Below are 14,542 nucleotides of genomic sequence, written 5' to 3' on the forward strand. Positions count from 1 at the left end.
ATAAAACCGGGTTCTATTTTTTTTTTTTTTAAATTAGTGCAATTAATTTAATTACTTACCTTTTCTAGTTTCTTCTTAGCAAATTAGTAATAGTAGGGTTTCTTAGATAATGAAGATTGAATGTTATACACTCTTAATTATTTTCTTATTGCTTTTAGATTTGAATTTCTAAACTATTTTACTAGTACTGGTTATACTTTGAGTTTGTTGCATTTTGAAATTATTACTTTTAAAGGTTTTTTTTAAACATTATGATTATTGAAATATTTTATTTGGTATATCCAATTATATCATAGTTATAATCATTGAAAGAAAATAGAAGACATATCCATACCTATTATTTATAAAAATATCATCAAAATCAATTGAACCCGGTTGACCCCGGTCGAACCATATTGACTCATGACCCATAAGCTTTTCCGGTTCAGTTACCGGTCCGGTTTTAAAAACATTGGGTCAAAGTCATAGGGTTTGTGACCACTCTTGCAACATCTTGGATATGGATGTGAGAGGCCTCCAATAACAGGACGAGCATGTTCAGGATCATTGTCAGGGTCACCCACATTGCTGTACACATCATAGTTGTAAACACGCTCCAACTTGGTAATTTCGATCACCAACTCGCTCACGGTTCTTGCCTTGTAAGGTATCCAGATCCTCTTTTAGAAAATGTTTAAGAGGCTAGTTTTGGAAGGCATCTAGAATACGCACTCGTACTTCTCATCAGGGGCTTCAAACCATACACGTTGTGCATATTCTTCCATCGGATCCTTCCTCATCCTAGTTCTGAGATACGTGGTTAGACTTATTGATTGCTTTACCCTACTCTTAGTTCACTTCATAAATATATATACTCTAGATGTTCTAGGTAACTTCTTATTTTCAAAATTTAATGTTTGATTAAATATGTACTAGCGCATCTTTTAACATTTTAATGTTATACTAGGTAACAACCCGCACAATGTGCTGAATAAATCTATACAGATAAAATTAGAGTTATGATAAAAGTTATTTTCTAGGATCTAAAATTTGTTTGTGTAAAAAAAAATATATAACCTGTGAGAATATGTTTAGATCAAACAAATTTTGATCGTATATATGTATCCTAGTATAGATGTATAATACGCTCTTTCTTCCATCTATGCAAGATTTTCTAGGATCTAAATATATGTATAATACGCTCTTTCTTCCATCTATGCAAGATTTTTTATTTTTTTTTTTTAAAATCTTTTATTTTGTGTAAAAATATGTTTCACCTATGAAATATTATACCAATGGTATTAAATAAGTCAATTCCCTATAATAATGTTATAGAAATAATTAAATAAATTTTAAATTGAAATGTTTAATTTTTGTTAATTAATTGTAAATGAATATTCCTCAATCATTCAATAGCAATTATGTGTAAATATCCATAAAAATGAGGGCAATAAATTCATTGGTGTCTCGAGCTCTCTAACAACGACACACCAGCATTTTTTTGAGAATGAGAAAGCTTCTCTATTAATATATAGGGGATATACTAATAGTAAGTGTCTCTAATTTTCTTGGAGAATCACATAGATCGGTTCCAATTGTTTTTTTGGGTTTTTATGGCCTCCAGTTTTGTCACATTTTTTTTTTTTTTTTTGACAACAAAAGATCAGCTCATATGAGCCAATGTGAAGAAAAATTGTTTACAAACAAAACATGGTGCGGAGAGGTACATGCATGACGTGCCAAAGAATCCGCACTTACATTAGCATTTCTGGAAATTAGAGATAAAGAGAAAGAAGAAAACTCCTCCCTGTCCATCTTGATATCGTCGAGGTATGTCTTGAACGCCGGCCAGTCCTGAGGTGAAGACACCATCTTCACCAAGTCTGAGCAATCTGTATAAAAAGCCACATCGCGATAGTCGTTCATGAACCACAAAGCCCAAACAAAGACTTCTACTTCAGCATGCAAAGGGGAAAGACTTCGTCGAAAATTAACCGCTCCCCTCTACAACGAACAAGTCTGAGCAGATGAACACACCCAACCCGCCCCGGCAAAAGCATCACCCGCCTTCCACGAGCCATCTACAAAACACCTATAACCGGAAAAAACCATAGGTAGATGACTTTTAAATTCTTGTATCCAATTATTTAAATTTTTCCTTCTAATATTTTACAAAAAAAAAAAAAAAAAAAACATGTACTCACACGGGTAGGGCAAGTCTCACCGCTTATAAGCTCGACGAGCAATGATCTGCCGCGGATATCGACCAAGCTATGCCCTCCAGCAACTCTTTTTGGGCTTTTATGAATTCCTTTACTTTAATTTTCTTACCAGTTTTTTCCACTATATTACCGGTTCAATATTAGACCGTGAGGCTGTAACCTTACATCGTCCTATGAGCTTTTGACGAGGCAGCTTGTCTCGACTTCTTCTGGAGATGGGGTTAATGAGTGCCGATGGTTTAGGGTACAGAGAGCTGAGACTCTTTGCTATGTTCAAGGTCAAGAGACTCGACGACGACTCTCTACAAAACATCTTGTTTATCTCTTCTATTTTCCTTACATTCATCATCGCTTCGTCTATATATTTATGCATGTTTCTGTAATTTCTGAAAGTATAAAAATTTATTGTTCATATACTAGCTGTGATGATTGGAAAGACACCAGTATAGGAGTACACGACATTTAAAAATCTCAAAGAGTGACAAATAGCAATGATCTATTAATCCAAGCGAATGGTACATTAGCGTACTAGTTAATATTGACATTAGCATACGTGAATATTGACATTAGCATAGTACAATATTGACATTAACTAGTACAATATTCACATTAACTAGTACAATATTGAGGGGGAATATTCTACTAGTTTATGTCAATATTAGCGTACTAGTTAAAGTTCTTTCGTATGTCTTTATGTTGAGTAATACAATATCTTTCTGACCTTACGCTATACACGCATGTAACGCACAGGACCACCGTGTGATAATTATGGACTTTTATTGCAAGCTCAAGTATAATGATGCGAACGACCAGTTCGATCAAGGAATTACAGAGTGTTATATACAACCAGGTTAAACCGGAGAATTTTATATACAACCAGGATTAAACCAGAGTCTACAAAACTTTAATTTTAAAGTACATAAAAATGGAACAATATTACACTTGTACAACTGTATCATTAGTTTCTCAAAACTGACAGAATAAAATCTTATTTTCCCTTTTTTAAGTGGACCCATCATTTAGGTTTTCCTATATAACATTTAGATATCTTTCTATATACAACTTTAACATAATTATTATTTATTTTTTAAGTTTGTTGCACCATTATTGTTTCCCATACATACATATCAGAATATTTGACTACTTTGTATTTTCTTCTCTAAATCATCTTTATAAACCAATAGAACGAAACATATTTTTTCACTTACACATTCACAAAAGAGAAAACATAGAAAAAAATGGATTCGGGAAAGGAAATGAACAACATGGAGAAGGCAACAAGGACTCCAAAAGACCGCCATCTGAAAGTTGGAGGCCGTGATCGTCGCATCCGTCTTCCACCGAGTGTTGCTCCCCAGCTATTCAATTTGACAGATGAACTCGGCTTCCAAACAGATGGCGAAACCGTCGGTTGGCTCCTTCGTAATGCTGAACCGGCTATTTTTGCCGCCACGGGCCACGGTGTCAGCACCACCCCAAATGATGTTATCCACTCATCTAATAACAATTTTCATAATTATTATTCTAACTGTAACAACTACACCATTCATGGTAACTGCAGCTACACCATTGATGGTGATAATTGGACAGGAGTAAATACTGTTCATCATGAGATGGTCTTTCCGGTCAGTATAATGAAAGAGCATGCGGCTTCATCTTGTTTTCCGGTGAAAGATAAAGAAGATGTGTCAGATATGTCGAGTCAGACGCAGCCGGCTATGCTACCGCCATTGATCCACCATCAACAGCAGCAAGAACAAGAGCCACAACCACAGTTTGAGCTTGGGAAGGTGGAGATGGCGGCGGATGAGAAAAGATATGTTTGGAGTGAGTAATGATTGAAGACTTCGTTCGATTATAGTTGGTTTTAGTTTGGTTGCTGTCTGCATTTTTTTCTTTTTCCTTCATGTTTTTCAGTTTGGAGTGATGAAATAGGGTTTGGCTTAGTCCGGTTTTAGTTTGCCTTTTTCCGTTGGTTGTATTCTCATATTTTCCGGTTAAGATGAATCAGAGTAATAAGTATTATTAAACTATTTCATATATAACATTTCAACTCTACTCAATGAAACTATCTCCAAGTGCTATTCGAACTAACGACCTCTAGATTTTGAATGACAGTCTTTACCAATTGAGCTATCGACCTTTGATACCAATTGATTGTACATTTAACTTCATATTTCGTTAATTTATTAAATCAAAACTTAGAAAAAAATAGCATCTAGTGTATTTTAAAAACTTCTTAAAATCTCAAAACTGACTGATGAATACTGCTAGATGAAAATAACATAGTCTTGAGTAAACTAAATCTTTCAAATTAATATCTACTAAAACAAAAAATTTAATTTGTCAAAATTTTGTGGTCTTTCAAATATCAACTTTCCTAGGATTGTGAAAAATCATTCAAGTATATATACCAAAAATATATATATATATATATATATATATATATATATATATATATATATATATATATATTTTAAGGAAAACTTGAATAAGGAAAATATCTAAAACTCTTAAACAAAATCCAGCTCATATTTCTCCTAAATATATTTTTCTTTATTTAGCTTCATACATTTATTCTAATATTTGTTTTACCTATTATTGTTAAATAAATAATGCAATAAAAGAGAGAAAATAAAAAAGAGGAATTTTGAAAATACATATTTTCCAATGTCACTTTTCAAAAATATCATTTTTCTAAAACTTTATTAAGAATGTCACTAAAAACTGATATTTGTATAAATACTAGATAAGGACCCGCCCGTTGTGCGGGTTTAAAGTTTTGTAAATTAAATTAAATTTAACAAAAATATATTAAAATTTATTGTACATTATTTATAAGTTTTATTTTGATTATAATATACTAATCTATATCTATTTACAAATCTTTTATGTATGTTACCATTAAAAACGTATTTTTTTACACCTATATAATGTATATTACAAATATATTTTTTACCACCACCTAGAAAATGTTTGTATGAACACATTAAACCAACTATTATATTTTTTTACTTTCACTTTTGCACAGTTTTTTTAATTACTAAAACATTTCGAATAAAAATAGTGTATAACCAACTATGGAGAGAACCTCGGCTCCGCCCTCCTCCCTCATGGAGAGAACCTTGCGTCCAACCTCCTCCACCATGATGAAAACCTTGGCTCCACCTTCCTCCCATGGGGAGATAACCTTGCGTCCAACTTCCTCCACCATAGAGAGAACCTCGGCTCTGCCCTCCTCATGTGTGGAGAAAACATGTTCACATCTTTTAGCTAACTCAAAATGGCTTGCTCCGACCACCAATGATACTAAAGATCATTTTCTAACGTCACAAACTCTTTTAATTGTAACTAATGTCAAATTTTCTAATGTATTCGGGGAAGTGTCTTTGACACACCATAATGTAGCTTTTGTCTCTAGAACGCCCCGACTGCCACATTGCTTAGTGAGCCCTATGTCCACGGGCCCACCTTCCTTAGTGGTCCCCGGCCCATATTTCTTAGTGGGCCCCACGTATACTCTTAGCTCACCCATATCCGACGGCCGGTTTGTTACGTCCGAGAGGCTTTAAATACTTGTTTACAGACCCTACAAATCACCATATGATATTTTCTTGTGTTTTGTTCTCACTCGCATATTTCCGACAATCAGTTCCCGAAAGATCATCCATACTGAAACTACTCCAGCTCAAGCACGCTTCGCAAACCAGGGTGTCACAATCTCCGAACTCCTATGGATCTATTAACAACAATTTATGTTTTTTAATCTATTTATCTATGTTTGTTGTACGATTGTGTTTGATTAGCCTATTTTGTCTAACCACTAGGTTGATGAGCTTCTACTCCTTATCTGCCTTTGAGATTGAATGAATGGTAACAATTATGTTTGCACAAAAAGGGTATATGACCAACCAATCAAAGCTGAGAAATTAGAAAAAAATTAAGTTGACATAAATATAGAAATAATAGAAAATTATAAGCACAATAATATATGAATCCCTAATAATTCAAAAGTGAAAAGATAAATTAAATAAAACAATCTAGAAATACTATATTAAATTTTAAAATACAGTATAAGAAAAAGAGACACATATATTAATCTTCTTTTGGGTCAACATATTTATCTTACCTTTACATTAAAAAAGTTTTACCAATAAAACAAAGTTGAAAATAATATTTTTGAGTAAATTATTTTGTTAGATGGAAAATATGAGATGATCTATGTTTAATTGTTTATATAGAAGTGAGTATTTACAATAATTAACTTAATCCCATTTCTATTTTTTGTAGAATTAATAACTTAAAATTAGAAATAAGTAAATAATATTATAATTTCAAATTTATGAAATATATATATACATATAACCTCCGTATAATTATTAAAAAAACTTTAAATTTTTATAATTTTTTGATAATTATCTTTTTACATTATTAATATTTTTTTAAACAAAATATTTTGTTTTTAATTGTAATCTCAAATCCTTCCTATTAAATATTAACTTTTACACATGTCAAAATCTCAGATAATTTTTTGATAATTATCTTTTTACATTATTAATATTGTTTAAAACAAAATATTCTGTTTTTTATTGTAATCTCAAATCCTTCAGATTAAATATTAACTTTTACACATGTCAAAATCTCAGATTGATATAAATTTTGACACATGTCAAAATTTTGTTAATGGCTAACTTTCAAAACTCAATTTTATATAATAAGATGTGTATAAACTTATAAAAAGAACACATAATTTATTTTTCTATGTGCATATTCAATTTTTTATATAAAAACCTTTTAAAAAGTTTTTTTTTTGTTGGTAGGAAAATCTTTTAATTTTTTTTATAAGTGGCATTGTGGCTGTTGTGTCAAATATTTGAGAAGTGTAACATATAGGTTGGAACGAACATAGGCACAGTTCATCTTTGGAAAAAAAAAAAGTTATTTAGTGGAAGTTAAGCTCTTTTTTATGAATAGTCAGAATGTCAGACATGAGAAAATTAAGGTTTCTGATCATCGAAGACTACCAACGATTTGAACTATCAACAACACCCACACAAAAACAGTGGTTGTTACCACTAGGCTACCAAAGATTTAATCAAATATTATATAACAATTTGAAGGCCAGTCATTGCCGGTCTTGGCCAGCTCTGGTTAGCAGAATGTCTATTTTCCGATAACGTTTACATCATGGCTGGCATTATTAACTTCTTGATCGCGGTGGGATGATCTGCAAGGAATATATATTGGTAAGTTATTTCAAGACATCATATGCATTGATATAAATATATCTACAACTACAGTATATGCATCGAATACTCATATCATACATCATCATTTACTCACACAATTCTTCCAACCTCGATCTCTCATCAATCTCTACAAAACACACGACCAATTTCATTCACGTCTCATTCTGGTGTTCATTGTTTCCGGTCCTTGAGAAGATGCTGTATGGTTTCGAGTTCTCTTGGTTATACAAAGCCAATTTTATTTCTTAATTTCAGAAATTACCAGAAAAAACTGAAGCCAATTTTATTTCTTATTTCATTGTTTACTTTCCGGTCCTTAAGAAGATGCTGTATGGTGTCGGTTTCAAGTTAAAGCAAGTGATTCTCATAGCCCGACGGACAATTCTTGAGTTCACTCCTAAGGGTGAACCTCTTTTATTCTGTTATTCATCCCCTCTTAATTAAATAACCAAATTATTAATTAAAGAAACAAATCTGTATATAATTCAATTTTAATTATAAACATTATATTATAGTTTTTAATTATAACATCTAAATCCAAGTTACATTTTTATAAATCCAAACCGACATATAATTGTATTTAATTGTGTAATTTAAACCCTAACCACTCTTTTATAAACCTAAATTGAAATACAATTTTGTTTAATTGTAAAATCTAAACTCTAAACACTCTTTTATAAAGCCAAACCGACATATAATTTTCTTTGATTGTAAAATCTAAACCCTAACCACTATTTTATGAACCCAAACCGACATATAAATTTCTTTGATTGTAAAATCTAAACTCTAAACCCTAACCACTCTTTTGTAAACCCAAACCGACATATAATTTCATTTAATTATAAAATCGAAACCCTAAACCCTAACTACTCTTTTGTAAACCCAAACCGACATATAATTTCGTTTAATTATAAAATCTAAACCCTAAACCCTAACCACTCTTTTGTAAACCAAACCGACATATAATTTCGTTTAATTATAAAATCTAAACCCTAACCACTATTTTGTAAACCCAAACCGACATATAAATTTGTTTAATTGTAAAATCTAAACCCTAATCACTATTTTGTAAACCCAAACCGACATATAATTTTGTTTAATTGTAAAAACTACACTCTAATCATTCCTTTATAAACCAAACCGACATAATTTTCTTATTAAAAAATCTACAAGATTTGTTTTGTCTTTTTATTTTAATTTTGATTTATTTTTATTAAATATGATATGACATAGCGTTTTGTTGTATATTTTTTTTTGCTAAATTGTAAATATTTCATTGATAATGAAAAAGTTTAGGTTACAATCAAAGATTAGAAACCTATAAATATGGTTCCATGGCAAAAAAAAATTAAAACATGGAAGCATAAGATGGTAATTAAACCAAGTTTTCGGTCCATCTATTCAACCAAGCAATGAAGCTTCGGGAACAAGATGAAGCGATGACGTTTTTGTTGTCCTTCCCGGATGAGTTGCAGAAGGAGAAGGGGATTTGCAGATTGTAAAACACTTCTTTGCGACAATTAGCTCTAGAAGCCTTTCGCAGGAGGTCCGAAACCGAGCCGTCAACGGTGAAAACTCCAAATCATCGATCACATACTCTCCCTGCGTCATGTGAGATCGATTCTTCGCTTCAATCCATGAGCTTTCCCTGAAACGGAACCTCACAAGCCAAATTTAGCAAATGGTGCAAGCTCCCTCTACCAAGTTCATTCCCCGAAGTCAGCAGCGCAGAGCAAAATAAGACTATCCATAACCACACCATAAGCCATTAGCCCTACTAGCTCCTCTATAGGACAATCAAGACGCATGGCAGAAGCGAGTACTCAAAGCAAAGCAATCTTCAAACAAAGGCAATAACAACAGGAAGCCACAACAAAGAACATGCCTTGAACTAAACCGAAGAATTGATATACCTGCGGAATTCTCAAAAGGAGAGGGGAACTAGCTACCACCGATAACTAAAACCTCAACTTATCAAAAACCACGGCAGCTACCCAAAGGAGCCATTTAGCATCTGGTTTGACGAGGGAACTTGACCAGCCACGAGAAAACACGCTCCTAATAATCCTGCTACTGTCCTCAAGCAGAAGGTGCCAACAGAGACGTAATTCTCCTACTATGTGAAGGCTCGACAAAATATAGATGAGACAAACAGCTTCCAATAGTAGCCATGCTCTGAAAACCTATGCGAAGGATGAACAGAAAAGAGAAGTTGAGGCATCAGAAGCTCAAGAGTTGATGAACAACACCAACCAAGGATGGCAAACCATCCACAGAGCTAATGAAAACCTCTCGATTCAAACTCCAACACACGAAATCGACACGCACGGAGTTGACAGAGGCTTCAGGCGTGTGGGAGTAAGCCGTCCTCAAAGCGAACAACCCGACACATAGAAACCCATAACTCCGGTAGACACGAGGTGAAACGCGGTGGTTAGACCAAGAGAGATCTTGGAAAAAATGAGTCCGAGCAAGGAGGAGAGGGGACACCGCGGCACTGCCTAGGGAAGCACGCTCGACCACCGGAAACACCAGGAAGAAGGCGAACTGGAACAGATCTACAAGCAGAAGCTTGCTCTGCCGCTTGAGATGCGAAACGCTAGGACCAAAAATCAGAGCCTTCACCTTGGTCCAATGCCGTCTACAGGCACTGGAGGCATAGAGCAGGAGATTTCAGCCACCGGAGAACGGTCGTCGCGCACGGCGGACCTTCGACACTCGCCACGAGAAATAGAGCCGAATCAATCCAAAGGAAACTTCAAGTGCGCAGATGAAACCAAACCAAGGTAACCAAAAGCCCTCTCACGGCGCTGGTCGCAACCAGACACCGGAGAGGCAAGACGCGGCGCAGTTAGGTTTGTCGCAAAGAAACTTCGGGAGAGAAAAAGTTAGGGGCGTGTGGGGTTCACGCGCAGTTGTGTGAACTTGTTATTGAAAGGTTTTGTTGTATTTTGATTGGTTAATTAAGAGAAGGTGAATAAAAGAGGTGAACCCAAGAATTTTTCTAGTCCGACAATCGTATATAGCAATAAAATGCTAAAAGATTTCTTTTTTTTTTCATATAGGATTACTTATTTTTCTTCTATACATAGGAAAAAAAAAAGAAAATACAATAATCGAACATCACTTTAGAGGATGATAATGTGACATGATGATGCTTAATAAAACATAAACGGATTCATATTAATATAACTATTGGCATCATATACCATACGTTTTATTTTTATTATTTATATTTATCTGTAACATATCATATCGATGTCGTTTTCTATGAGTTATCCACCACCTCCGTTGTTATCACCTCCAGGTCCATAGTTGTTGAAATCTTGTCTTGGGATGTAATGGTGATTCTCCACGCTGTTTCTTGGGTGTTCTAGTTTATCAGCTGACTCTTCTTCTTTCCCTAATATCTCTCGGTATATTATTTCGTTTCCTTGATTATTTTCCAGGGGAAGTATATTCCTTGCAGCCAAACATGAGCTAACCATGAGCATGATCGCTATGATAAAAACCACAGTATGCTTAGGTTTTATCCCCATCACGGTTTATATTATGAGCTGCAAAAGAAAGAAAGACTAATCTTTACATGTGCAAGAGATTTTAGTATTGACATTAAATGTGAAAAACTTACCTTTGCAACTAATTAAGACAAGAGTTGATGGGTTTAGTTTAATACCCTTAAGAGAAAGAAGATGGAGAGTTTTAAGACATTGAAATATATATACATGCATGAGAGAATAGGGTTTTTGTTGTAGTGGGTTGACTATTTGAGATATATTTTAAAATCATACTATTTGGGTGTGATATGATGGTGTTGGTGGTGACAAAAATGATGGAGGATTAATTTTTCTTAAGAAGGAAAGAATTGTGATGACAAAAATGATGAAGTTGGTTGGAAAATGGTTGTCTAGTATTAGCACTACGAATAGGGAAAACCCACGTTACTAATTTAGATTAGCAATATACCAAGTGGTGCTTTTCAAAAAGTAATTAGTTTTTTTTCTAAAACACCTGAGTACTTAAGTTTATGCTTAGGATACTCTTCGGATTTAACTTTTGAGATCCATCTCATGGTTGGATAGTGGTGGTGGTCGTCGTCCAAAATGTCAACTTTTTTAGGATCTTAGTGAACCAAATATAATAGAGTAGAGAACAAACGGGGAATGTTATCGTTTGATAATTGGAAACATATGTCTTAAGGCAATCTGTTCTTGGGAGGTGGCATATGGGAAGTGCCGGCTAGAAACGAGGTGAGCAAAGGTTCTTAAACAATAATAGTGTCAAGATGCTTTCCTAGCTAACAATTGTGGGTTATTCTCCAAAGATCTGTTACGCTGAAGACAAAATTAATAAACCATATGACTCGTAAAAAATTCAGAAGGTTCGAGATGAATCTAAAGTTAGTTTTTTTATTACTTTTGTTTTTCATGAGAGTTTTAAGAATGAAAAATAGTCTTTCCAAAGATGGATTACGCGTTTTTAGGCAGAAGCGAGCTGGAGTTCAACCAGAGGTTTTGGTTTAAAGATTAAAAATTAAAGTAGGGAAGGAATTCCCCAATTTGATAAGTAACGTTTGAACATCTTTGTTTGGGTATATTTTTGCTGGTAGAATTTTATTCACCCTTATAGTTACAAGAAAGTAAGTTGATAGAGTCGTTATTGTTTCATTTGATATAATAACATAGGACTTAGAAATTCTTATTGACTTTAAATTCAGAAATATGGATTTTTTTTTTGTTTTGATAAACGAATGATTCTATTTATTCAAATAGAAACATTACAAGGAAGAGGATAAAGTATCCCAGAGTTTAAAAGATTACAGATAAAAGCTTTCCCCAAAGCCATAGATAATAGTAGCAAGTAGATAGAAAACATCAAGCAAATATCCATGAGATCTATGAAACAAATGCTAAAAAGCAATTGGAGACATGTGGGATCATGGTTGCAGGAATGGACATCATCGAGGAACTCGAGAGATGACAAAGAGGCCACGGTCAAAAGACATAGTGCCGTTAGTAGGAGAATCAAAGCCAAGAAGCTAACTGGAGTGAGGAGCACTAGCAGGAGCAAATCCATGACAGGGATTCGGGGGGCAATAGCCCGGAGGGTGAAGAAGGTGCTGGTGATTGTTTGCTTAACACGGTGGTACCTGAAGTGATTAGCTATAATTGTCGAGGGGTGGATGTTGGTAGAGAACACTCTACGACCATAACCACAGCTTCGACGATTTGAATTCAGATCTTGCAAGCCACGAAACTTCAAGGACTTAGGAGCAGTAGAAGACAGAGTTGAAACTAGTGCCAGGGTTCGGGAAAAATAAGTGTGATAGCGAGACATAACAGGTGGATCCTCTCTGCCATGGAAATGGTGATCAAGAATTCCACACAAGGTATGTGGTCAGTAAGACACTGACGAGTAGAAGACAGACCTGAGCTTCGGAGGAGAGTTTGGTTGTAGGGCAATGGGAACAGGAGAGATTACCAATAAAGCTAATAGCAGGTGCAAAGGAGTAATGTAAGGCCCAAACAACATAGGTGGGTCCTCTCTGCCATGACAATGGTGATCAAGGATTCTGCACAGAGTTTGTATTCGACAGAACACGGGAGCAAGGATAAACAGCCTGAGCTTCAGTAGATAGTAAGATTGCTGGGAATTGAGTAGAACATGAAAGTTCCAGATTTTAGGACCAACAGACAATGACATAAGTTGAGCAATAGCCTTAGTTCCCACATACCCTTTGTATATCAAAGACACACTAGCTAGATGGAGACTCTGATGCAGTCTTCGAACATCGAGGATAGCCAAACAGACTAAGAACCGTCTATAGGATAACAGAGGGCTATACAGAGAGAACCTGGACTTTTGAAGGTTAAGCGAGACCCTTTGGCAAGCCAACATACCGAGTTCGGGTCCATAACTCATCCGCAAAGATCCGGTGGATGTTGTGGATAGCCAGGAGAATTGAAACGCGCAGCGGTTACCCAGAGAGGAGAAGAAGCTCTGCTTCTCTGGTGGGAGTGTCTGTGGGTCTACGAGGCTCTTAAGGTGACATGTCTTTGGAACAGAAGTCCAAAAGCGGAGGCGAAACGCTGCTCTGGGAAAATTCCTGTCAAGCATCAACTCCGATGCCGCCTGGGGAGGTTCGGATGATGTTGCGGGAAGGGGTTCGTCAGAGGCAGAGCACAAACCGGATCGAGCAATTGGGAAGTGTAGGGACTCTGGAGGCATCGACGGTAGGACTGGGCGAGAGTAATTGAGGATGGGGTTCGCCGGACAGCACATCCTTCGGTATGAGAGCAGGCACGAGTCTTCGCCGTTCGGATCTGGGTTGTTGGTCGAAGATTGAGAAGGAAACAAAGATGAAAAATAAAACGGGGAAAAGGAATTTAAAAAGGACATAAAGGAGTACAGGAAGCAGTAGACTATCATAGGGGGTGAGAGAACCCGATACCGGCGAGCCGGAGTCCTACCAGCGTCGGAGAGGAAGGGTATTCACGGTGCCTCGATAATAGTGTCTAGGAGAGGAATTAGGAAAGGTTTTCCAGAAATATGGATTTAAATGACATGATTTACCAACAAGTTTGAAATAACATGTAAATTTTGAAATCCAACACTAAACCATGAGACTAATAACACATAATTTTAATTAGTTCTAGGAAATCAAATGAATGAGTAATATATGATTTCAACAAATATTTTAGAATCAGTGACCCTTATAGTAAGATAAAATTTGATTAAATATTCGTTTGTGGAAGTTTACTTTGTTTTGATGCAAAGGGAAAAATGAAAGTTCCCACTGTGAACTTTCTTCCACTACTAAAAGTTGGAATCCAATTGATTCATTCATTAAAACCCCTAAGGACTATAAAACAAATTACTGAATTAGTTACAGTTTTCTGGCTTTTAGCTAGTACCAATGGGTGGCAACTTACATTTAATTAGCTTATATCCCTAGGACAGTAACTAATCCGACCATGCTGTAAAAATGCCACCATTTTTCATCATTTCAGGGTTCTATTTAACATTGGGAATAGCAAAGTGGATTCGTTTTTGTAGAATGATACATCCAACTTCATATTGCTTTTGCCACCA

At 35.1% G+C, this 14,542-nt stretch overlaps 1 protein-coding gene, 1 long non-coding RNA gene and 2 pseudogenes across 4 annotated transcripts; 2 read left to right on the forward strand and 2 right to left on the reverse strand.

Moving 5' to 3' along the window:
* Positions 1 to 3,360: 3,360 nt before the first annotated feature.
* LOC104772996 (transcription factor TCP16 pseudogene) lies at positions 3,361 to 4,246 on the forward strand (annotated as a pseudogene). Its single transcript, XR_015567137.1, has one exon. The product of XR_015567137.1 is annotated as a transcription factor TCP16 pseudogene (transcript).
* Positions 4,247 to 7,026: 2,780 nt separating this feature from the next.
* On the forward strand, positions 7,027 to 8,050 carry LOC147938306 (uncharacterized). Of its 2 annotated transcripts, none has more exons than XR_015565263.1 (2): positions 7,027 to 7,447; positions 7,775 to 8,050. It is a non-coding gene; the product is annotated as an uncharacterized LOC147938306 (long non-coding RNA). The 2 variants fall into 2 exon arrangements; XR_015565262.1 differs by having other exon boundaries at positions 7,178 to 7,447; positions 7,772 to 8,050.
* A 1,371-nt stretch (positions 8,051 to 9,421) lies between these two features.
* On the reverse strand, positions 9,422 to 10,123 carry LOC104773005 (uncharacterized; annotated as a pseudogene).
* A 350-nt stretch (positions 10,124 to 10,473) lies between these two features.
* LOC109125234 (uncharacterized) lies at positions 10,474 to 11,217 on the reverse strand. Its single transcript, XM_019242564.2, has 2 exons — positions 11,082 to 11,217; positions 10,474 to 11,007 (listed from the first exon to the last, which is right to left on the reverse strand). Exon 2 carries the CDS (start codon positions 10,987 to 10,989, stop codon positions 10,726 to 10,728), a length of 264 nt encoding a protein of 87 aa, XP_019098109.1. The 5' UTR covers positions 10,990 to 11,007; positions 11,082 to 11,217; the 3' UTR covers positions 10,474 to 10,725.
* Positions 11,218 to 14,542: the final 3,325 nt, after the last annotated feature.

The sequence above is a fragment of the Camelina sativa genome, chromosome 9, assembly GCF_030686135.1.
Source record: "Camelina sativa cultivar CO46 ecotype springtype chromosome 9, ASM3068613v1".
NCBI lineage: Eukaryota > Viridiplantae > Streptophyta > Magnoliopsida > Brassicales > Brassicaceae > Camelina > Camelina sativa.

Coding starts and splice junctions, on each gene's coding strand:
- LOC109125234 (XM_019242564.2), bottom strand. CDS start 10,989: ATGGGGATAAAACCTAAGCATACTGTGGTTTTTATCATAGCGATCATG.